Genomic DNA, 25967 nt, shown 5'->3' on the forward strand with positions numbered 1-25967 from the left:
ATACTATGCAGCCCACAGTCTGATCTGTCATCAGATTCCACAGAACACACTGCATCCTGCACATGATCTTAGACCTGATGATGCTGAAGTACCAATGGCTCTAAAACCCCTTTTTGAAAAAAAAATCCCGCTGTATAGTGAAATGAACCTTTTTAGGAGTCTGGTCCAGCTCATGAATCTAGTGTATTTACTAGCTAAACTCAATCTCCACCTGCCTAAAGCTTAAAGAGGACCTTTCACCGATCCTGACATTGTGAACTAAGAATACAGACATGGAGAACGGCAACCGCGGATCTCACTGCACTTACTATTATCCCTGGTCGCCGCTCCGTTCTCCCGCTATGCCCTCCGGTATCTTCGGTCACCAAGTTATAGTAGGCGGAGATTTCAGTCACTAATAGTAGGCGGAGTCTGCCCTTGTTCTGCTGTAGCGCTGGCCAATCGCAGCGCAGAGCTCACAGCCTGGGAGGTTCTCCCAGGCTGTGAGCTCTGCGATGCTATTGGCCAGCGCTACAGCAGAACAAGGGCAGACTCCGCCTACTATAACTTAGTGACCAAAGATACCGGAGGGCATAGCGGGAGAACGGAGCGGCACCCAGGGATAATAGTAAGTGCAGCGAGATCCCCGGGCGCCGCTCTCCATGTCTGTATACTTAGTTCACAATGTCAGGATCGGTGAAAGGTCCTTTTTAAAAGGGAACCTGTCACCAGTTTTATGGTATCCTAACTAAGGGCAACATAAATAAGTGACTGATTCTCTTAGCAAAATGCAGGGTCACCTTCTTTAATTGACCCAGTCAATCTGCCAACAGCTTGTATTGAAAAGCTCCAGCTCATAATGAGGAGTCCTGAATATTCATGAGCTCCTGACTCTCCCCACCTACCTGCTGCTGATTGACAGTTTTTTTCCATATGAATCAGCAGGTGGGCAGGGGAGTGGCTATAATCTGAAATATACGCTGGACTCAATGACATCACGCCGGACTCAAATCAGCTCATTAGAATGCGGCATGTGGCATCTTTGTGTGTATATTATGAGGTAACCATCTGTCACACCAGTAAGTGAATACATCTAAGGCACTTTTTAGTAGTTAATGATTGTATATAATTAGTTCGATTATAATCAAATATCCACATGACTAGTTCCCTTTAAGGGTGCCTTCACCCGCTGCAGACAGTTTTTTTTTTTTGCAGAATTTTCTGCAACTGAAAATTTGTTCCATTCACTTGAATGAGGCAGCAAGCACATGGATTTCTGAAAACGCCATTCAAGGGAATGGAACCGATTTTTAGTTGTGGAAAATTCTGCAACAATATCTGCAGCATGTGAAGGCCCCCTAACTCAAAAGCTCCTTTTGGTGCACCTCCTCCCCTGCTGCTGATTAGAAGAATGCAGCAGGTGGAGTTAGAAGCTGCAGGCTATGCCGATACTACTGCTGGACAACATGCTCACCCCAGAACTATGTAGACAGACTGCACCTTGTACTGAGCAGGGGGAAGACTGAAGGAGCAAGGGTGGAGGAGCTCGTCATGCTCTAGCTGGGTGGAGGCCGAGTTCAGCTTCTAAATATACCTTGCCTTATGAGCCCTCTAGACATGAAACATGGGAAACTTTCATAAAGCATTATACGACTATTCTGACATGGCTTTTTAAAGCAAGTACACAAGTGTCGTCAGGACAATCAATGGCACTGACAGTATGAATGCAGTATATGACATAAAAAACACAGTGAATGTGTGTTCAATGGAGAATCAGCCAGAACCAATAGACCGTTCTCGGCCGAGGTGATGTGACATTCACCAGCACAACGTTCTCATGAGTAGCAAAGTGGAAGTACTTGAACACAGCCATTATCATGGACACAACACGCGACGGCTTCAAAGACATGTGCACCAATACTTGTCTCCAAACCATGTCAGATAACACTGTGCAAAGTAGCTAAACCGAGCGCAGGAAGGTCCTGAATACCAGCGTAGCAGAAGAGACTAGTAAGGGGTTAAAGTAATAAAAGGCCTGGTCCATAGTACCACTAACCACAGAATGAAGAGACATAACTTAGGCCCTTAAAGTCTCAATTAATCCTTCACGGGCTTCCATAGAGGAAAAATGTTACCGCCGCTTAGAGCGCCAAAATAATGGACGCATAAAACCACAAAATCTACTCTGGCGTCTATTGCGGTGTGAATTACCCGTGGTTGTAGCATCAGGACAATCCGTGTTCTCAGATGCAAACTGTTTATAGAGTGCGAGATGAAATAATAGTACCCAGAACGTCACCCGGAATTTCCCAATCGATCATTGCTTGGTAATGCTCACACTACGTTTTTACTGTACGCTGGAGGAACCCACTGGGAAGACATATACCCATAGAGTGATATACGTCACCTATAGGCTCTGATGCGCTAGTCCTTACAGCATCAAGAGGCCAAAGGGACACTGTATTGGCCTCCATTGAGTGAATGGGCTCTCGGCAGGTTTCAAAAAGACACTGACATTGCAATATGAATCCTGCCCGACTGCAAGCAAAGCATGACTGGCGAGCCACCGTACTGCCCCTGCATACCCGTGTACCTACAGCACTGCTGCAGCCACAAAGAATAAACTAGTTTCCATCATATAGCTGTGCCCATGTACCTTCACCCAGACAAATGCCCATACAGGCATGCGAACCAGAGAATACTGCCCTCTACCCCTCTAACAGGCAATTACAATTTAACAGCCAAGCAGCAGCCATCTTGACATGGAGTTGGGTAGTTGTGTCTGAGCCTTAAAGGGGATGTCTGCTTCATTTAGATTGATTAACTATCCTCAGGAGGGGTGACATCTGGCACGTCAGCTGTTTGAAGAGACCACAGGGCTGGTACAAGCGCTGTCTTCTCTGCTTACCTGAGCGCAGACGACTTTGCAGCGGCTAGCAGTGTAATTACATTTACTTCAATCAGATGGCTCCTTCCTGTTCAAGTGAATAACTGTAAGTACACCTGATTGCCGTCTCTTCAACCAGCTGATCGCGGGGGTGTTGGCAGTCGCCCCATGCAGATTTGATATCGATGACCTATATTGAGGATATGTCATCGATATAAAAAAATACAAAAAATAATCCTGTCCTTTAAGACCCTCGTACACAATAGTGTTTGGGTGGCTGAACCAGACACATTTGACACATTGTGACACATTTGCTTATTATATCTGACACATTTGCTTATTATGTAGCTTTAAAGGGGTTGCCTGATCCTTTGCAAGTGGGGTCTGACACCCCTCCCGCCGCTGATCAGTTGTTCTGCAGTAGCTCCTGTGCGCCGTCCATTGTGCAGTGGACACAGCGGGTTACTGCAGCACTGATCCCACTGAAACTAATGAGAGCAGCACCAGATAGAACTGTGTGGTTCCAGCACCAAGATGGGGGGGGGGCGGGGGGGTGTTTGACCCCCCCCCCCCCCCACCAGATAGTGATGGCCTCTCCCTTACAAAATGGATTATCTCTAGGAGTGGATAACCCCTTAAAAATGTAAAGGTAGAGGAAAGTGCATATTTCTAAAATGTGCAAACCTGATATGTTTAGTTCTATAAATGTGTGCAGAGGGGGGAGTTGTGTCCTTCACGTCTACTGCCAAGAATATGCCATGTCCTCTGCAACACAAAAACAAGGTCCTCTATCTAAACTAAATGCAATTATGACATGGCTGCTTTAAGGCGGGTTACCCCTTTAAAGAGTACCAGTGGGTATATATTAGGCAGCATTAACCAAAATCACAGGCTAGCACGGACCGCGTGACCATCTTTATATGGCCATTTTTCATGCCGGATATGTTGTACTATCATAAGGAAAGACTTAGTAATTAGTATAGTATACACAATATAGAAAGGCACTGTGGTATCAGAAAGGGTACAAGGTGCGTCTATATTGCCCTCCCACTCACAGGTGGTACTCCCATTAATAGCAGCAGTGCCAGTGATACTACAGGGGTTCCAGACTGCTGCCGAGTCCATCCAGGTCTTGTTGCTTCCCTATGTACGCCATCTAGTGTGCTGCCAGGCATGGAAACAGGAGGGGGCCCGCCACCTGCCAGCTCACAACTAACAAAATCTTTCAATAGTCACACATGGTAAAATGTTCAATCATAATTTTGATTTATGCCATAATCACCCAGCCATACTTTATATGGGTTTTAAGAAGGTTTAATACTTAGGGATAAGTCATCAGGGAGTCCGACTCCAGGCAACCCTGCTATTTGAAGAGGCCACGGCCTCCTCCTAGGCCATGTCGTCACATTCATCAGACACGTGGAATGGGGGGCAGCTCACTACATTTAAGTGAATGGGGCTGAGCTGCAACACCAAGCACGGATGCCATCCTATGGGTGGCGATGTGCTCAATAAGCTGCGAGAAGGCCACAACTCTTGCCAGGGTGTACGGCCTCCTCAAACAGCTGAGTGGCAGGGTGCTGACTGTCCAGAGGACGAGTTATCAATATCATCCTCAGAAAACCCCTTTAAAAGGTGTATTCTCATCACAGACAATGGGGATATATTGCTAGGATATGCCCCCCATTGTCTGATGGGTGCGGGTCCCACCGCTGGGACACCCAACTACACAGAACGGAGTGGGGAAAGCCCCTGATGTAAAAGGTGACTGACGTGCCAACATTATGCCAGTTGAGTCATTCTGACAATACAGTGTGCACATCACACATTGCCTAAAGGGTAGATCTAGACTTCTTGTCTCATGAGAACATCTTCAGAAAAGTCACGTTGCATATTTGTATAAAAACAGAGGTAAGCTGGCCTTCTACCCAGATATTCCAACAACAAAGTCAGGCTGCCTGCAAACATTGGCAACTTGCAGCCCGGGGCCCAGGTGCCACCACAGAGCTGTGTACTAGAACATATTGGGGTTATTGATGATGGTGGTCATGGTCTAGTCTGCAGGAGCTGTGGAAAGACCCGTTTCCGATCCAGTACATGCAACAGACGATGGGGGGGGACACTTTATCATGAGAGGAATACTAGTCCACTTTGGAGTACTTTATGCCACATTTATAAAATGTCTCGTGTTACTTGATAAATTTGTCTCATCCTTAGACCTAACACTTGTCTAAAGAAGCTCTTCCAGTTTTTTACTCCACCCTCCTTCTGGAGTGAGATTGTTTTTTTAAAGTCTCCCAAAAAGAAAAAAAAAAAAAAAAAAAAGGTCTCAATGATATATCTGGAATGACTCATTAATACTGCTAACCACACCTAATTTTCCACCCACAATACAAAACTGGAGGGAGCGGTGTCGCAAAAGCAACATTTTTGGAGTTCTTGAAGCATGATAAATCAGGGCCATAGACTTCGACATTATGGAAGTGGACACAGGCCTGAGGCCTTTTCGCCTTTTCGAGGAGGGGTACAAGTAGAAAGCGCAGCATTCATTGAGTCCCTGACGAGGTGCTGGACAGCAGTGCACATTAGTGCAGTGGTACTACCTTATACTATGGCCTATGGATGATGACTTGGGGAGCCTGGTGATCTCCTGAAATACTGTCACTTGCCTCGTAACCTAAAAGCACATAGTAAGGCCAGTGACTTGTGGACAGTCCGTTTTCCTGAATGTAGCAATAGATTTCAGTAATGGGTTACATATCCTTTCTGCGAAAATCCCACCATTTCATAACAGGAGGGTATAGTGACAGGACATGCGATGGCCACACCCTGCTCATGTGTACGCCAACAAGGCACATACATAATAGGCAGTTCTAACACCTCGTTTTCAGATGCTTAAAAGGGGTTATCCCATAAAACATTAAAGTCAGCTGCCATATAGTACATGACAAGGCTAGAACCAGCCCTGGACCTCACATTCATTGCTTTAATTACTCTACTACAGAGATGTCAAACTCGTGGCCCTCCAGCTGTTGCAAAACGACAACTCCCATCATGCCTGGGCATACTACAGCTATCATGGAATGATGGGAGTTGTAGTTTTGCAACATCTGGAGGGCCATGAGTTTGACATCCATGCTCTACTAGATGTATGTTAAACTGGCAGCTCAGGGAGTGTGTCCTTTCTGTTGCAGCAGACTGGAGATCTGAAACACAGATACCGGCTGTGTGTTTTGCACAATTAGCTAAACGTAACGACAGGCCCATAATAGAACAGTCCAATCCTTGTCCGTAACGCGGACAAGAATAGGACATGTTCTATATTTTTACAGATGACACGGCCCCATTAAAGTGAATGTGTCCGCATTCCACCCACAAAAAATGCGGACGAAAAATGCGGACATGTGTGTACATAAGCCCTAAGGGGCCAGCTACATGGAGACATCAAGTCATGAGTCGCAAAATTTTGAAATAATGTATTTCAATGGTGTCGCTATGGGACATGCCACAAATTGCAACTTCAACACAACAGTTGCAGAAAAATCCAACCTGTTGCGTCGCAGTATGTAGCTGCACTACCACTTATGAGGATGCCTGCACGGTTTTGGCCGCTGTTCCGAAACTCACTACTGAACAGCATAATTGTTTAGATTCCCCTATTACTATTCTGTCTTTGAAAAACAGCAAGTCTCCAGGCCCCGACAGCCTTCCTGGGGCTCTTTCACACGAGCGGATGCAGTGCGTGGAATCTGCTGCGTGAAAGAGTGCCAAGCCGCGCTCCAAACAGCAAAGACACTGAGCATTAGGCCTCATGCACACGACCGTTGTGTGCATCCGTGGCCGTTGTGCCGTTTTCCGTTTTTTTTCACGGACCCATTGACTTTCAATGGGTCCGTGGAAAAATCGGAAAATGCACCGTTTGGCAGCCGCATCCGTGAGCCGTGTTTCCTGGCCGTGAAAAAAATATGACCTGTCCTATTTTTTTCACGGCCAACGGTTCACGGGCCCATTCAAGTCAATGGGTCCGTGAAAGAACACGGATGCACACAAGATTGGCATCCGTGTCCGTGATCCGTGGCCGTAGGTTTTAGTTTCATACAGACGGATCCGAAGATCCGTCTGCATAAAAGCTTTTTCAGAGCTGAGTTTTCACTTCGTGAAAACTCAGATCCGACAGTATATTCTAACACAGAGGCGTTCCCATGGTGATGGGACGCTTCTAGTTAGAATACACTACAAACTGTGTACAAGACTGCCCCCTGCTGCCTGGCAGCACCCGATCTCTTACAGGGGGATATGATAGTACAATTAACCCCATCAGGTGCGGCACCTGAAGGGGTTAATTGTACTATCATATCCCCCTGTAAGAGATCAGGGCTGCCAGGCAGCAGGGGGCAGACCCCCCCCTCCCCAGTTTGAATATCATTGTGCGGCCCCCCCCCTCCCCTGTTGTTAACTCGTTGGTGGCCAGTGTGCGCACCCCCCTCCCTCCCTCCCTCTATTGTTTTAATACATTGGGGCCAGTGTGCGCGCGCCCCCCCAACCCCCCCCCTCCCTCCCTCTATTGTTTTAATACATTGGGGCCAGTGTGCGCACCCCCCCAACCCCCCCCTCCCTCTATTGTAATAATAGCATTGGGGCCAGTGTGCGCACACCACCCCCCCCCCCCCCCCGATCATCGGTGGCAGCGGAGTAGAAGATTTTCATACTTACTGGCTGCTGCGATGTCTGCGTCCGGCCGGGAGCTCCTCCTACTGGTAAGTGACAGCAATGCGCCGCACAGACCTGTCACTTACCAGTAGGAGGAGCTCCCGGCCGGACACAGAGATCGCAGCAGCCAGCAGCCAGGTAAGTATGAATCTTCTACTCCGCTGGCACCGACGCTATTATTACAATAGAGGGAGGGAGGGGGGGGGGGTTAGGGGGGCGCGCACACTGGCCCCAATGCTATTATTACAATAGAGGGAGGGAGGGGGGGGGGTGCGCACACTGGCCCCAATGCTATTATTACAATAGAGGGAGGGAGGGAGGGGGGTGCGCACACTGGCCACCAACGAGTTAACAACAGGGGAGGGGGGGCCCACTGGCCACCAATGAGTTAAAAACAGGGGGGGGGGGGGGGTCTGCCCCCAGCTGCCTGGCAGCACCTGCCTGGCAGCAGGGGACAGTCATGTACACAGTTTTTTTGTATATTCTAACCTGAAGCGTCTCCATCACCATGGGAACGCCTCTGTGTTAGAATATACTGTCGGAAATGAGTTTCACGATGTAGCTCATATCCGACAGTATATTCTAACAGAGGCGTTCCCATGGTGATGGGGACGCTACAAGTTAAAATATACCATCGGATTGGAGAAAACTCCAATCCGATGGTATAACAGAACTCCAGACTTTACATTGAAAGTCAATGGGGACGGATCCGTTTGAAATGGCACCATATTGTGTCAACATCAAACGGATCCGTCCCCATTGACTTGCATTGTAATTCAGGACGGATCCGTTTGGCTCCGCACGGCCAGGCGGACACCAAAATGACTTTTTTTTCATGTCCGTGGATCCTCCAAAAATCAAGGAAGACCCACGGACGGAAAAACGGTCACGGATCACGGACCCACGGACCCCGTTTTTGCGGGCCGTGAAAAAAAACTGTCGTGTGCATGAGGCCTTAAGGGTACTTTCACACATGCGTTAAAAGTTTTCCGGTATTGAGTTCCGTCACAGGGGCTCAATGCCACAAAAAAAAAAAACCCACACACTTCAGTTTTATCCTATTGCATTCTGAATGGACAGAATTCCGTTCAGTATGCATCAGGATGTGTTAGTGTCACTCTTACGGTATTTGGCTGGATAAAATACCGCAGCATGCTCCGGTGTTTCAATGCATTTGCCAGACGGATCCACATCCGGATCCGGAAACAAATGCCATCCGTTTGCATACTGATTACCAGATCCTGCAGGCAGGCCCGGCAATGGTACTGCCTGCCGGAATCCAACAACACAAGTGTGAAAGTACCCTAACATGACTGATAATGCTCCGTGCCTCTCTGTGACCTTTTTACTACAAAATCACAGTGACAACTTTATCTCACTGTGATATTGTAGTAAAAATATCAGAGGGGCACGGAGCATTATCAGTCATGTTATGTCCGTGTCTCTGCTGTCCAGAGCGGGGATTGGCACTCTTTCCCGCAGCAGATTCCACGCATGGCATCCAGTCGTGTGAAAGAGCCCTAACACTGGCACTAGTGTCCACTGGCCATACTTGAGGGCCACCTTAGAGATATTTGGTGTTGGCCTGTATGTATTGCTTGGGTGCCCCTGTAAATGGTTGGTTATTAGACCCCTTTCCCTTGTCGCCCCTCCTACATGGAGCATGGGTTGAAGGAACGGGTGAGTCTTTATGCAGATCCATGTCCCTCGTTACATCTAATTGAACAATTTCCAGTCTCGATAATAATTGCTATAAAACCCTTATGATTCTAGACTGCGCCTGTACCTCCGCAGTGGTGTAGCTCCCATCTAGGCATTCAGGTCAGTCGGCACATTCTGCATCTTATAGCCATGAACTTCTCCCCACTTTCAGAATTTGTGAGATCTAAAACATAAACATGGACTCATTTGCCCCGAGTGTATTTCTCAGACATTCTTTCAAACTCTTGATTCCCTTCTTATGGCCTTTGTGTGGTGGTGAATCATCTTCGTGTACAATGCCGAACCCCAGGGATGGCGGTTGCTGATGCTCCACTTTACCACATAGCGGCACAGCTATCTCAGACTATTACTTTGGGAGGCGTGGGGCAGCAGAGGGTTATGGGCTGGTAACCGATGACCCGTCCACGTCAATCTTCGATTCTACATATGCTTAAGTATCCGCTCTTTGCTTTAAATGTAACTTGATACTGCAGCAAGCTAAGCAGTTCTCTCTTATTATGGTGGTCCCCCGCACCATTGTTGGTTTAATATCAGTTACTCGAGTTGTTCCCCTTCCTGATCCTGCTGTCTGGCCCAAATCACAGCTAGTGGGGGACTTAAATCCTTCTTTGTTTCCACGTGGAAGCAATCACTTTTTAATGAGCTGTCACGCACAAGAAGAAAATCTGTAGGATAACATCTAGCAATCACCAGCGAAAAACACATTGCATCCGGGTGCCTTCCGTTATTCACACAAGCCGCAGGGCTGTGTGGAAAAAATAAAAAAAATAAAACACAATGGAACATACCGCGATTTTTCCTGAACGCAAAGATGATCGGTGATCAAAAAAATAAATGCCAGCCTCTCTAGTGGCCGAGGCAGCGGGAGCGCACACAGGCTGGTGCTTTTTCCTATAGTTTTGAAGCACGGCCACCGCTGATTGATTGCAGGGTGGTCGTAACCATGGAAACAAGCAGTGTATAATGTGATGGAAAAATGAATGTAGTCAGCAAAGGAGGCAACATGGACAATCACAATACAATAGTTAGTGCCTTGTATTAACTCAGTCTACATGATAAATGCCACTTGCTGAAGTGACAGACCCAGTGAAATGATCGGGTCAGGATTCTGTCCATTCAGAACATTGCATCTCATGTGAAAGCGCCCTTACTCGTCCCCACTATAGCCGACGTGGTTACATCCAGTTGAGACATGCCCATCTTGCTCCATTGTGTTCCCAGGCCGTGACTTTCCTATACCGCCTCTTTTCAGGAGAGTACCTTGAAGGGTAGTATTTCTATTCTCCATGGATGCCTTCTGGTGGACAACATATCTGCAGAGGCCTGGATGATATTCTCATAGTCCCCTAAATACTCTGTACTGGGCACTCAATGATCCTACCCATCTACAGCTAGAGCTGCTACTTACTGCCCGGTAGACGGGAATCTGACCTAAATGTAATAAAGAACCGGGCACTGTCTACCACTTAATATGAATGTCCGTATTTTCAGGGGTATTGGGCTCAGATAATAACGTTTTTGAATGACCTCATGGGGGTCCCTGTCCCTCTGTCTCCACTTATTTGTCTTCTAGGGCTTTTGGATGTCCTGCCGTTGTCCCCATCTCACTCCCAGTCCCTGCAGGAGCAGCTTTCCTGGCTAGAAAGCCGATTGCTTGACATTGCGTGAATGATAACTAGGGATGAGCGAATCGACTTCAGATGAAACATCCGAAGTCTATTCGCATAAAACTTAGTTTCAATACTGTACAGACCGAGCGCTCTGTACATTAGACTGTATTGGCTTAGATGAGCCGAAGTTATTACTTTGCGAAGTCTCGCGAGACTTTGGGTAAAAACTTCATAAACTGGTTTCTACTGTAAAAAACAATTTCCCGAACTCAGGTTCGGTTCCCAAGTACCACTTGGTAATCTGGTTCATCTGAGCCAATACATTTGAATACTGTATGGAGAGCTCGCTCCGTACAGTATTGAGACTAAGTTTTATGCGAATTGACTTTGGATGTCCAAAGTCGATTCGTTCATCCCTAATAACGTACCAACCTGCGCTCCGTGGCTTCAAAGCGCGAGTAGCTCCTGCCCTTACTCACAAAACAGTGTATATGCATCAAGGAGCCCTTGAGGAATTTCCTGCCCTATGGCCCCCGTGGATTCATTCATCTTGTTGTATAGCTGTTAAGGGTTATTTTTACGTTGCTCGTTTTTATTATACTTTTGATATATGTCGGCCAGATTTTGTGACTAACTGCAACATACCCTTAGCACCTAACATGGTTATAAGGGAAAATAATAGCATTCTGAATACAGAATGCATAGTACAATAGGGCATGCAAAATGCGATGCACCCGCGCGATAAAAACTGAACGGAACGCAATCGCTGTCAAAACTGACTGCAATTGTGTACCTACTCGCGCGGGTTTGCCACAAGGCACCGGGATGCATCCGGACCTAATCTGAACACGCTCGTCTGCAAGGGGCCTAAGACCTATTGCACACGACCGTATGGCTTCCAGCATTTTGCGCTCCGCAAAAAATATGGATGACATCTGTGTGCATTCCTTTTTTTTGCTAAACAGACCATCTGACCCCTAAAAGAACAGTCCTATCCTTGTCCGTTATGCAGACAATAGGACACGTTATCTTTAAAAGGAACGGAAAAGGAATGCATACGGAGTACATTTTTATTATTTTATTTTTTGCGGACCCATTGAAATGAATGGTTGCGTATACGGTCCATATACAGAACGCAAAAAAACGGAATGTAAACAAAAAAATATATAATGTGCAGGAGGCCTAAGGGTGCTGCCACACATCAAAACATTGCAAAAAAATATATAAAAAAAAATAATAATGCATTAACCCATTAAAAAGGTATTCCAGGAAGGGATAACAGATCACTGAGGGTCCTACCACTGGAACCCCCACCAGTTACAAGAATGGGGTCCCTGTACCCGAATTGGGCATGCGCGTGGCCGCTCCATTCATTTCTAGGGGAGTTCCAGAGATAGTGGAGTACAGAGCTTGGCTAGCTCCAGAATTCCCATAGAACTGAATGAAGTGCAGAGTTTATTTGGGTAGCCCAGTGGTAGGACCCTCACTGATCTAATAGTTATCTCCTATCCTGTGGAATACCACTTTTTATTTTCCCATTCACACAGACATTGGAGTGCTTGTTTTTTGAGGGATAAGTTGTACTGTGTAATTGTACCATTTAAGGCTACTTTCACACTTGTGTTCAGAGCGGATCCGTCTGAGACGGATCCGCTCATATAATGCAGACGGTGGATCCGTTCAGAACGGATCCGTCTGCATTATAGTGTAAAAAAAATTCTAAGTGTGAAAGTAGCCTGAACGGATCCGTCCAGACTTTTACATTGAAAGTCAATGGGGGATGGATTCGTTTGAAGATTTAGCCATATTGTGTAATCTTCAAACGGATCCGTCCCCATTGACTTACATTGTAAGTCTGGACGGAACCGCACGCCTCCGCACGGCCAGGCGGACACCCGAACGCTGCAAGCAGCGTTCGGGTGTCCGCTTGCTGAGTTCAGCGGAGGCTGAACGCTGCCAGACTGATGCATTCTGAGCGGATCCGCATCCACTCAGAATGAATTAGGGCTGGACGGATGCGTTCGGGTCCGCTTGTGAGAGCCTTCAAACAGAGCTCACAAGCGGACACCCGAACGCTAGTGTGAAAGTAGCCTAAGGCTGGGTTCACACCTGAGCGTTTTACAGCGCTTTCCTACGCGCTGTAAAACGCACAACAGGCAAGAACCAATGATTCCCTATGGGAATGGTTCTCACCTGGGCGTTTTACAGCGCGTACGATCGCGCTGTAAAACGCCCGACGCTCAAACAAGTGCTTGAGCTTTTTTTTGGGCGTTTGTCGCGCGTTCCCGCACATAGAAATTCGGGAACGCGCGACAATGTGTGAACGCCAGTCTCTGTATGCGCGATTGTAAACGCCCGTACAATCGCGCATACAGAGCGCTCGTTTCAGAACGCTCAGGTCTGAACCCAGCGTAACACTGCATATGATGTTGTGGCAAGCTGGAAAAAAAAAAATAGGTTTTATAGGTTTTGTTTTTATGGCGTTCCTTATGTGGTAAAACTGACCTGTGCCCTTCATTCTCTGGGCCAGTATATTACAGCAATACCACATTTATAGAGTTTTTCTTGTGTTTAAATATTTTAAAAATTGAAAACTTTGGAAAAAAATTGTCTTCATCGCCTTATTTTGGCCCTCATAAGTTTTTTACATTTATCTACAGAGCTGCGTGAGGACTCTTAGGGACGATTTGTAATTTTCAGTGATACCATTGGGGTGTTTATAACTTTTGGATCGCTTTTTATTCAATTTTTAGGGGATAATTAAACAGCAAATCTGCAATTTTTATTTTAACAGTTCAGGCGTTTTGGGACATGGCGTTGCAAATTATCTTTGTTTCTATTATGGAGAAATGGATGATTTTAATAAAAAAAAATGTTTATATTTAAAAACATTTACTTGCCTCTGAGAGAAAGAAGTGCAGAGAAGCCGTCTGGACAGCAGGAGGGCAAAACCCTCCTGAGCATGGCATAACTGACCGCAATATCTGAGGGGCTAAATGTCTGCTGTGTGAAACAGCAGAAACTGGTGGCTATGGCGCTTGCTACACTCTGAAGCAGGTTCCCTCAGTTATGATTTCTACAATGAAGCACAGCCATTAGGCAAACTTTTATTTTTTTTACTCTGGTATGCTTTAAAGCATACCAGAGTAAAAAATAAAATAAAAAAAAGTTTGCCTAATGGCTGTGCTTCATTGTAGAAATCATAACTGAGGGAACAGGTCTCTTTTGGGCTTCCATACCATCTTCCTCAGCCATATTATCCCTCGTTTCAGCTAGATGCATTTCTCTCACAAGCAGTGGGTGTCTCCCTCCTATGCAATCTGGCAGTACTTTAATGAAGGGATATCACTTCCCACTTTTTTAGTTTTCTTCTAGGAAGCCCAAAAAGCTAACAAGGGGAGATCAGACTTAGGGTGGGTTCACATTCCGTTCTTGCCATCTGTTTAACATATACATAAAACGTATAAGTTAATAGATGGATAAGTTGGTTCCGCAAAAACTGACCATTGACTTGAATGGAGTCACAGAACGTGATTTGCGGGCAATAATAGGACATGTTCTATATTTCAACGGAACAGAAAAACGGAAATACCGAAACGGAATGCATATGGAGTACATTCCGTTTTTTTTGTGGAACCATTGAAATGAATGGTTCCGTATACTGAACGCAAAAAACGGCCCACAAAATGGAAAAAAAAAACGTGTGAAAGAGGCCTTAAATTAGATTAATGTAACTCTGTTTTGTAATTAATGTAATTCAGTTTTGCAGTGTGCGATTCGCAAATTTTTTTCCCTCTGCTGTAAGAAAACGAAACGTAAATGTGGATAGGCTGCTGCAAAAACTGCAATGTGTTTTTTGGCTGATGCGTTTTTTTTTTTTTTTTGTCGCACTCAAAACGCAGCATAGCCACGACCTATGGCAGCAACCTACAGGTTGGACCTTTTCATTATGCCTTATAACCTTTGTTTCGGTCAGCTTCTATGTAACGGCTGCTGAATGGCTGGAGACAAACCCTGCAGTCATGCATCGCCCATTATCTATTTAGGAGGACACTTCGGAGGACCATCTCCCCACAGAAATCCCAGTTTGTACAGCCATGTCAGTGCGAGAGCGAAGGAAGGGGACAGAGAGCAAGGCTTGAAAAGAAAAGCAAAAAGCAGACAAGGAACAGGTAAAATAGAAACGTGTAAACAAGAACCAAAAAAATTTAAAACATTTATAATTAATATATATATATTATTTTTATTTATTTTTTTATTCATACTGTATGTGTTTATATAAGGGTTCTAATACGAAAAAGCTTCTGCCTTCATTATTTGAGGGCTTTGGATCAAAGTATCAATCACAAGGTCAGCCCTTGCTGGATTTCTGGTCTACTGAAGAACACTGCAGTCCATCTCTCTTCAGCCTCAAGTAATAGCTTACATGGAAAAATAAATTGAGCTCACGTGAAAGGATAAATTGCACTTAAAGGCACTGCACACTGAGATAAGGTAGACTGCGTCCAGTCAGGGGGGGCAGTTAATGAGTAGCAGCCCATCTCCCGTGGATTAACAGCCTCTTGTAGAAATGTAAATGTATGCAGTGAAAAATCCACATCACTAAAATCATGGAGCGTCTTAGTAACGCAGGATCTAAAGATAGTGTTTTTTTAATGACTGTTCAGTTTCCATGGCAACCGACCAGCTACTCCAATGGTGAATGAGGCATGCCTGGATTCTCCTCCTCTCGGAGAGCCGGTGAGGAATGCGGACACTGCGCGTCACAATAGTCTTCAGATTGGACAGACTTCTAAAAGCCCTTTCCCTGATTAGGGACCAAAGCACTTAGGGCACACACTTCTATACGGAGTCTTAAAAGGAAATCCGCCAATACTTCCAGCAGCGTGCTCACAGCGTTTAATGGTAAACCTAAATTGGCTTGGACAATAATGGCTGGAAACTTCTATTAGTCAGTGGCCTGGGAGAAAAAGGTCAACTGCCTGACGTTAAACAGGGCGGACGAGTAAGGCTGGGTTAACCCATTTTACTGAGAGGGTCCAAGACCAAGCAGGTTTTACCGGTTTGTACACGCTGGGGGTCGTTTACTACACCCCCTTCTCGGGAAACTGGAATAAAAAATAAAAATGCAGGTTTTCCGAGATTTAAATACTGATGACCTGTCCTCTGGATAGGTCATCAGTATCTGATTGGTGGGGGTCCGACAGCAATAAGCTGTTTGAGAAGGCACTGGCGTTCCTGGGAGCACCGTGGCCACCTGCGTGCTCACCAAGCACAGCGCCGTACATTGTATAGCCGTCATTCGACCAACCAATGGATGGGTGGGGATGTGAATTTTATAAAAAGGGAGTATTCATCACTTACACTGGTTTTCTGGTGCACAGACTGTAGGAGGGTGCTCTTAATTTAGGCTACTTTCACACCTGCGTTCGGTGCGGATCAGTCTTGTATCTGCACAGAGGGATCCGCACAGATAATGCAAACGCTTGTATCCGTTCAGAACGGAACCGTTTGCATTGATCATAAAAAAAGTCTAAGGCCTCTTTCACACTTGCGTTGTCCGGATCCGGCGTGTACTCCACTTGCCGGAAGTTACACGCCGGATCCGGAAAAAAAAACGCAAGTGTACTGAAAGCATTTGAAGACGGATCCGTCTTCAAAATGCTTTCAGTGTTACTATGGCAACCAGGACGCTATTAAAGCCCTGGTTGCCATAGTAGGAGCGGGGGGACGGTATACTTACAGTCCGTGCGGCTCCCGGGGCGCTCCAGAATGACGTCAGAGCGCCCCATGCTCATGGATGACGTGCCATGTGATCCATGCGCCTGGGGCGCCCTGACGTCACTCTGGAGCGCCCCGGGAGCCGCATGGACGGTAAGTATGCTGCTCCCCGCTACAGTTTACCACGGCTGCCAGAACTTTAGCGTCCTGGCAGCCATGGTAACCATTCAGAAAAAGCTAAACGTCGGATCCGGCAATGCGCCGAAACGACGTTTAGCTTAAGGCCAGATCCGGATCAATGCCTTTCAATGGGCATTAATTCCAGATCCGGCCTTGCGGCAAGTGTTCAGGATTTTTGGCCGGAGCAAAAAGCGCAGCATGCTGCTGTATTTTCTCCGGCCCAAAAACGTTCCGGTCCTGAACTGAAGACATCCTGATGCATCCTGAACGGATTTCACTCCATTCAGAATGCATTAGGATAAAACTGATCAGGATTCTTCCGGCATAGAGCCTCGACGACGGAACTCTATGCCGGAAGACAATAACGCAGGTGTGAAAGAGCCCTTAGTCAAAACGAATCCGTCTTGACTTACATTAAAAGTCAATGGGGGACGGATCCGTTTTCAATTGCACCATATTGTGTCAGTGAAAACGGATCTGTCCCCATTGACTTACATTGTAAGTCAGGACGGATCCGTTTGGCTCACATAGTCAGGCGGACACCAAAACGCTGCACGCTGCGTTTTAGTGTCCACCTCAAAAGCGGAACTGAGACCAAACGCAGCCAAACTGATGCATTCTGAACGGATCCTTATCCATTCAGAATGCATTGGGGCTGAACTAATCCGTTTTGGGCCGCTTGTGAGAGCCCTAATACAGATCTCACAAGCGGACCCAGAAACGCCAGTGTGAAAGTAGCCTTATGATGAGGCTCGCCATAAGCTTCATCGCTGTCCAGCGGCACAGGAGATATCGGACTGGGGTAGCTCCCCTAACATCTACTTTTACTCATCGACATATCATATGGAAAAAACTGACATTTTGCACAAAGATTATCTGAATGACATTTAGACGTCAGCCAGTTAATAATCCACATGTGACCAACCGGCAATTCCTTAGAACGTGTGCACTTGTCAGATACTGAGGAGCAATCGGCAGAATGGTGAATGGCATGCAGCAAATCTCCGCAACTGGAGCGCACGCTTTAGGTTTCTGAACTCACCACCTGAGCAAATAGTCACCAAGAACCATCATTTTACTTGAGGCAAGTGATTCCATACAATGTGGAAAGTTCTCCCCATGGGAGTCATAAGCTCAGCAAATGCCAGGTTATCCAAGAACATGCTGAGCATGAAACTACATTGCCAAGCAGTCAATGAATGGGATTTCACTGCCCACAACGGTGCAAGCCTCTCTCCTTAAAGGGGTTCTCTGGGAATTTGTATTTTTTTTTTATTTTTTTTATGTAATGCCCTCAGCCTGCTCCATAAATAGAAGAATCAGGCTGGGTTCACACCTGAGCGTTTTACAGCGCGTTCCTACGCGCTGTAAAACGCTCAACAGGCAAGAACCAATTATTTCCTATGGGAATGGTTCACACCTGAGCATTTTACAGCGCGTACGATCGCTCTGTAAAACACCCGACACCCCAAGTACATGAGCTTCTTTGGGGCGTGTTGTCGCGCGTTCCCGTACATAGACTTCAGCGGGAACGCGCGACAATGGGCGTTCGCTTGTCTCTGTATGCGCGATTGAAAACGCCCATACAATCGCGCATACAGAGCGCTCCATCGCGAACGCTCAGGTGTGAACCAAGCGTCATACTTACTTGGTCCCTGACTCCACAGCCTCACATGAATTTCTCAGTCAGATCAGGGAGAGGGAGTCAGAGTATCTTGTCCTAGCAGGACAATAGGGCTCTCAACGTCATCCCAATTCTACCAATCTACTATTACTACTAACAGTTTCTCACGCAGCAGCAGTAAAGGATACCTATCTGTTCAAAAGTTATCTTTGTGCTGCTATAGAAGGACAATATTTTGTCTGTTGAAATAAAAAAAATATATAAAAAGAGCCAAAAATTCTTTAAAAAAATGGTTTTCTATAAATATTGAGTCAAAAATCCCCTGTAGAATTTATTTTAATCTGCTTTCAGAAAAGACAAATGCATCATTTTTGACATAATCTCCCTGCTTCTCACCTTGTCCACAAGCTTTCATATCCCCTCATTAAAAATATTTTAGGCTGAGCTGTGAGCCAGGAATGCACCGCTGTCTTCACCGCAGAGCCGTGGCCGATATTCCACTGTCACACATCTATCGAACAATCAGTTCACGTGCACTCCCACGTCAGTTATGGACAGGTATCTGGCTCCTTCATGGTTCACACTTCTCCATCCATTCATACACAGAAAGCACTTTCTCTACACGGTGCACGAAGTCCGATAAATGTCCCTCAAAGCACAAAAAACTAAAATCGCTGCACGCTGCTCTTCTTTCTGGCAAATCACAAGTGAAGCAGCCGATGTCTCTCGCACCACAGTCACAAATGAACTGACGTAACGCTTCAAGACTACACAGCTCGGCCTGGGGAGATTATGTCAAAAAGGAGGTAGGTGTCTTTTCTGAAAGTCGATTAAAATAATTCCACCGCCAGAGTGCGGGTAATTTTTGACCTGCCCTGGTAAAATACAGGCAGCAAATGACTTAATGCCTTGTAGGGAATAAGAAGTACAATGGTAAATGTCAGGATGTTCCTAGGTGTACCTCAAGTCTTTATGCTGCAGGTTTTATTAGAATATTCATGGCTGGAGACCTCAACGCACGCATAAGAAGTAGACTACGCCAACTGTAGTAATAGGTATGCTCGTAATGAACTCCCGTATACACATGCATGCTCGGTTCAATGGGGAGAAAGAAGCAAGCCGCTGCCAGAGACCTATGAAGGGTTATCTCCCTGAATACAACAGGACTGGGTGTCTGGGGGGAGTTAGGAGATCCCCAATACACATTACTTTGTCAACCAGCAGTTCCACCAAAAATGGCGGGGTGGGATGACCATAGTTTCAGCCTTTAGCCCTGCGGCTCCTATGGGGCTCTTGAAAAAAAGAGAAGGCAGATTAGAGGAGATCATCTTCTTCCTTAAAGTGGACCTGTCGCCTCTCCTGACATCTGTTTTAGGGCTCATGCACACGACAGTTGTTGTTTTGCGGTCTGTTTTTCACTGATCCATTGTTCCGTATCAGATTTTTTTTTTCCCTCCGATTCAAGACCTCTTCCGTTCCGTTATTGCACAAAACATATCGTATGGTTTCCGTATTTGATCAGTTTTTTGCGGATCGTATACAGAAACAGTAACTTATTAATCACCAAACACATGAGCAGTATGGGCTGGGCATAGCACTTCTATAGTATGGATCCGCAAAAAACTGATGTTTTCCATGTGCGTGCCGTATTTTTTTTCCGGACCCATTGACTTGAATGGGGCCTCGGACCATGATTTGCGGACAATAAGACATGCACAACTTTTCTGCGGAATGGCCATGCGGACAAATGGAATGCACACGGAGTAACGTCTGTATTTTCTACAGCCCCATTGAAGTGAATGGTTCCACATACAGTCCACCCAAAAAAAAAAAAAAAAAAAAAAAACACATGGCACGGAAGTGGAAAGTAAATACGTTTGTGTGCATGAGCCCTTAGTAAATACTTGTATTTCTCATTAAATAACTCGGGAACATCTTTAATCTTAACTCTGCATTGTGCCGTTCCTCTGGTATTCCTCCTACAAATGTAAATCCATGGCCTCATCTCTCCTACAAGGCATGAGGGCATACTGGGGCTGGGAGACACAGACAGTAAAATAAATGGGGGGACCAAGATGCTTGGATTGAGGCTGATCAGAAAGTCATGATAATGCCATTTATTAATGTCCCAGGCACTATATGCTACATGCTGCTGAAGATTGTGGAGGAGCTGCCCAGCATCATTGAAAGGATTAATACATTCACATGAGGGGTTGGGTGAGCTCCTGGTGGGTGCGGTAAAGCGGTCAGGGTGCCCACAGGCAGATATTGATGCTACCAGCACACTCTCCTGCATATTGTAAAATAACATATTCAGAGATATAAAGCGGACATTTAGACACAGGATCAGAGAAATTCTAAGCACACTTAAAAAGGGGTTATCCAGACATTGATAATGATGACCGATCTCCCAGGAATCGGGCCCACACTGATCAGCTGTTTCAGGGATCAGCCACACCCGCCAGCGCCTCTCCAAGCATAGCACCATACATCGGCTGCCACTGGTATTGCAGCTCAGCCCCATTCACTTCAATGGGGCTAAACAGCAACTAGGCCATGTTACCGATGTATGGTGATGTCACATGACCTAGGAAGACACACTCAGTCTAACAGCTGGTCGTTGGGGGGGGGTCCTGAGGATAGGTTAAGCGTTCACTCGGACTGTGGTTTAGGTAACGTTTTCGCACATGCTTCATGCACATTGCTGCAATAATGGAGGGAAGTCAGTGGAGGAGGGAGCAGCACATGCAAGAGAAACTCCGGGGGTACTGGGTTTCAGGGGGTCATCATTACTTTTGTTGGGTTCTGACATGAAGCCAGCCCTGGATGTATGGACATCACAGATGTTTGCCCTACCTGGGAACCCCTTCTATTGCCTTGAGCACAGAGCAACTCACAAACAGAGGCTGAAGGGAACACACAACGCCGATTAGGAGCGTTTTTACAAAATGAAAATAAATAGTGCAGATTTGTGTGTGTTTTTTTTGTGTTTTGGTTTGAATTTCATGCTTACAAATCCCTAACGTGTGCAGTTAGCCCAAGGGTCCATTCAGACAACCATAAGTGCTCCGTGCCCGTACTGTGGCCGCGGGCTTCCTGGGCCATGCCTCTGCACCTCAAAGGATAGGAGATGTCCTATCTTTAGCTATATCTTGCAGATAGCGGACCCATTCCTGTCAATAGGTCCGCATCTGGAAACAGAGTGCATACGTCTGGTGCCCGCGCATTGTGGACCACTATTGGCAGTCCACGGAGCACTGATTGGACTTTGAGAGAGGCTAAGCCTGTGTGTCTGAAAGGCTGGCCATTTCTGACAACCCCCTTTAGGTCAGATTAAGGCTACATGCACACAAACGTTGTTCGTTTCCATGTCTGTTCAGTTTTTTTTTTGGCGGATAGGATGTGGACCCATTCATTTCAATGGGTCCTCAAAAAATACGGACAGCACACCGTGTGCTGTCCGCATTAGTATGTCCGTTCCGTGGGCCCGCAAGAAAAATAGAACAAGTTCTATTCTTGTCCGTTTTAGGGATTGTTACAAATTAAAAAAATAAAATAAAAAAAAATATACAAAAAAAAAAAAAAACAAAAAAAAAAACACACAGATGACATACGGTCGTGTGCATGTAGCCCAAGACAAGTTTTTTCCTGGTTTTCCCCCCTGTTTTAGTATAGCACTGGTGTGATCTGATACATAAACAACCATGGTCTCAGCTCCAGGTCTTCAAATCACTCAGAACTCTGAAAACATGAACATCAACTGCTTTTGCAAATGAGAAGAAATATTGTCATTTACCTTCGTGCGGTGAGGTTTTCAACCTACTACAAATACCATAGACATCTCCATAACAATCTTGGACTTTCTGTAATGCATCCGTTGATCTCAATTCCATAAGAGCTCGAAGCTCTTCCACCGTGATCCCAAAGTCACCACCATGATTTGCTTCATTTATGGAGTTTTTGACCCCACTATATGCAACTGAATTGTTTGCCATGTTTGCCACAGACAATCCCTTGGAGCAGTCAAAGGAACAGACAGATTCGGGAAATCCAGCAGGGTCTTCAGCCAAACTGATGAAACAATCCTTGGTAAGAACTTTATGCCAAGTTCATGTTAAAGGGGTGTCCAAAAAAGGAACTCAAAGGGGACTTCCACCAATATGTCGTGAATACTGCTCCATGGTAAACTTCTGCATCATTTCATGTGACGGTATCCAGGATGCACTAAGGAAAGAGAAAGAATGTGAAAATCAGTGCAAAGAAACCAACGCTACACACTGTGCATACAGAAGAGGCCCCATCGGCTCTCCGCAAATGGCGGCTTTAATTTATTGTAAGGTCACACCCAGTTGGCAATATATTCAGAAATCTTAAATCACAAATAAAGTCCACCTTCACATCAGTTTTTTTTATTTTTTCAACACATAATATAAAAAATGCAATTTCACAGTGTTCATTAGAGCTAGACTCTGTCTCCATGGTAAGATACAAACCAGCCATCCACCTGTCCCCTACAGCTTAGGTCTGGAAGCATGGCCATGACTACAGGACCAGTCTACTACTGTGGAGACAAGTCTGCGCAGGAGCTGTAGACTTACAACTAAGGCTACTTTCACACTAGCGTTTTCTATTCCGCTATTGAGATCCGCCATAGGATCTCAATAGCAGAAGAAAACGCTTCAGTTTTGTCCCCATTCATTGTCAATAGCTACAAAACTGAACGGAACGAAACGGAATCCACCAAAGTGCTTTTCGTTCCATTTGGTTGCATCCCCATCGCAGAGAGAAAAATGCTGCAAGCAGCGTTTTTTCTGTCCGTGATGTGGTGCGGAGAAAGACGGATCCGTCCTGACACACACTAAGTCAATGGGGACGGATCAGTTTTCTCTGACACAGTAAAAAACTGATCCGTCACCCATTGACTTGCAATGGTGTTCAAGACGTCATGGCTATAGAAGACCTAATACAGCCGGATCTGTTCATGACTGATGCATGCGGTTGTATTATTGTAACGGAAGAGCAAAAACCGCTAATGTGAAAGTAGCCTTAGACTACACACACTTTACACTTTGCATGCATTTAATAAAAGCCGTTCTGCTCTTGATCCATGGAGTGGAGCTAAATGTCAAGTGGACACCTGCCGCAATGTCAAGTGACGTCTGTCCCGACGCTGCGCCAAGAAGAGACATGCCGCGCTTTAAACCATCGGCCTGCAAACTGAACTGCTGCCTCCCTCTAACAATACTGGTTTGATATAGTATTTGTGAGGATCCACATACTACTGACAACCAAGATTGTCGCTACCCCTTCAAACAGTTGATCGGCAGGGGTGCTGGGAGGTGGACCCTATAGGCCACCAATATCTTTACAATAAACAACCCCTTCAAGTGTAACTGCCCTAAAAAATTAATGGGATTTGATAAATCTTATTTACACTTTCCCTTTTTAACGTGTGAAATCTGCCGTGGAGATTTTAATATCTGCAGCATGTGGTAACTTATATCCTAAGTATATATTTTATCAACCTTTTTATGACTGCTTCTACTATTGGTGTTTTAGTTACTATGAAACATTTGGTTTATGCCTTCAGAGCCGACTACCTTTCTTGGCTTAAAATTTGTGCGAATCCGCACTTTGTACATAGTGGGTTTCCCCAGAAACATCAATAGGGTTAAAATAAACAGAAAATCTTCAATAAATAGTGGTGATTTATGCATGTTCTTAAGCAATTTTGGTGCGGATTTTCTGCATACAAATACGCAGCATGTCCACGTAGCCTTCCAACGAGTCTAATTTACTAAACACACGTACGTACATTATGATATACCGTAATGATCCTGAAGCAGCTTTTCTTACTAATGTTAGTCCGGAATTTTTTCGCCACATTGGCACTTCTAGTTTTTGAAAAATACCCTGGGTCTGTCTCACCGAGGGGGTGGGGCTCAACATGTGGCATTCTGTGCCAACCAATAGTTGGTATAAAGTTACACAAAAAAGTGTCTATCCCTGTACAAAACATATCATCCGGCCCGAGGTGCGTGTCTAGACTACCTGTCTAAGTTGTCACCACCTTCAGAATTAGGAAATCTGCCCCGCTGTGTCGTGCTGTCCCTGGTATTTCTCCTGTAAAGTGACAACATGGCGCCACCACTGGAGGACTGGTAATGCCCAGTTGTCACTTAATTCAAAAATACTCAGGAGCAATACCGGAGGAATGGCACAAGACGCTCCAGAACTGTTAGGGAAGGCCAGAAGTGGTGACAAACTCTGCAATTATTTTCATTAACAGAGAAAATTAGGGTGTTAAATCCCCCCTTTAAGGCTCATGTACACAAGCGTATTTTCATTGTGTCCGTTCCGTTTTTTTTTTTGCGGACCATATGCGGAACCATTCACTTCAATGGGTCCACAAAAAAAAAATCGGAAGTTACTCAGTGTGCATTCCATTTCTGTACGTCCGTATTTGTGTTCTTCCCAAAAAATTGAAAATGTCCTATTATTGTCACATTACGGACAAGGATAGGACTGTTCTATTAGGGGCCAGCTGTTCCATTGCAGAAAATACAAAATGCACACGGATGTCATCTGTATTTTTTGCGGACCGCAAAATATATAGTCGTGTGCATGAGCCCTTACACGCACTTCCGCCTGATAAATGTGAGAGTCAGCTTTCATTGACAAACTCGGCCAAATGGGTCTAATTTAAAGGGCAACTGGATCCGGATGACAAACACCAGCGGACAGCACTGCAGTATATGCCGGGGTCCGGGCACGATTTGCCGGGATATGTATAAAGCCAATCGTTAAGTAATGTTAAAGCACTGCCTGCCTGAGATTAAGCCGCTGCTGCTATCCTCTGCTAAGCATTTGACCTTCAACTGCACATTACCAGCAGCGAGCTCCAGCACAAGCAATGGCTCCCGAAATGATTATCTAAGGAAAGCTTCTTGCTTAATCTAATTAGTTCATCTGAGGCCTGACAAACCCATGCAGGGCGACGTTACAGAACACAGCAAAAATTAATACTGCCCGCTCCCTCAACGTATGTGCCTGCTGTTGGATCTAAAGAGAAGTATCTCTTCTCCGAGCCGCCACCGGGTATGCATGCATGCCTGCAGCGCCCTAGATTCTGCTCTAAAGTTAGGCCTCGAACACACCACTGGATTTTTTTTCCCTAATTTTTAAAACAGAAGGTACACAGACCCATACAATTCACTAGGCCGCATATATATCCGTAATTTCCAAGTTTGTGTGCCCAGACCAAGAACCTCACTTTTTTTGCAGACCAAAAATCAGCTATCACGGTGTGCACGGGGCCATATTTCTGGAACTTAGATTCTGATGACCTGTCCTCAGGAAAGCTCATCATTGAACAGGGAGAAAAAGACCGTTTACAGGCTGGTGTGCCACACATGGCGGTCCATTTATACGGCCGTGTGACACAGGCGATTACAACGCACAGAACAGACAGGAGGATCTGTATCAGCAGAGCAAGTGCCATCAAGTAATTCTGTACCTACAGCATTAGATATAG

General features: G+C 45.7%; 1 protein-coding gene across 5 annotated transcripts in view; it reads right to left on the reverse strand.

Annotated features, from left to right (window-relative positions):
- The window catches only part of ATP2B1 (ATPase plasma membrane Ca2+ transporting 1), a 103115-nt gene that overhangs the window by 51279 nt on the left and 25869 nt on the right, over window positions 1–25967 (reverse strand). For all 5 annotated transcript variants that reach the window (XM_044280503.1, XM_044280506.1, XM_044280502.1 and 2 more), the window contains exon 2: window positions 22230–22657. In XM_044280503.1, the coding sequence (XP_044136438.1) occupies window positions 22230–22428 (199 nt within the window). In that variant the 5' untranslated portion in view covers window positions 22429–22657. The remainder of the gene's footprint in view (window positions 1–22229; window positions 22658–25967) is intronic.

This window comes from Bufo gargarizans, chromosome 2, assembly GCF_014858855.1.
Source record: "Bufo gargarizans isolate SCDJY-AF-19 chromosome 2, ASM1485885v1, whole genome shotgun sequence".
In the NCBI taxonomy this organism is placed as follows: Eukaryota; Metazoa; Chordata; class Amphibia; order Anura; family Bufonidae; genus Bufo; species Bufo gargarizans.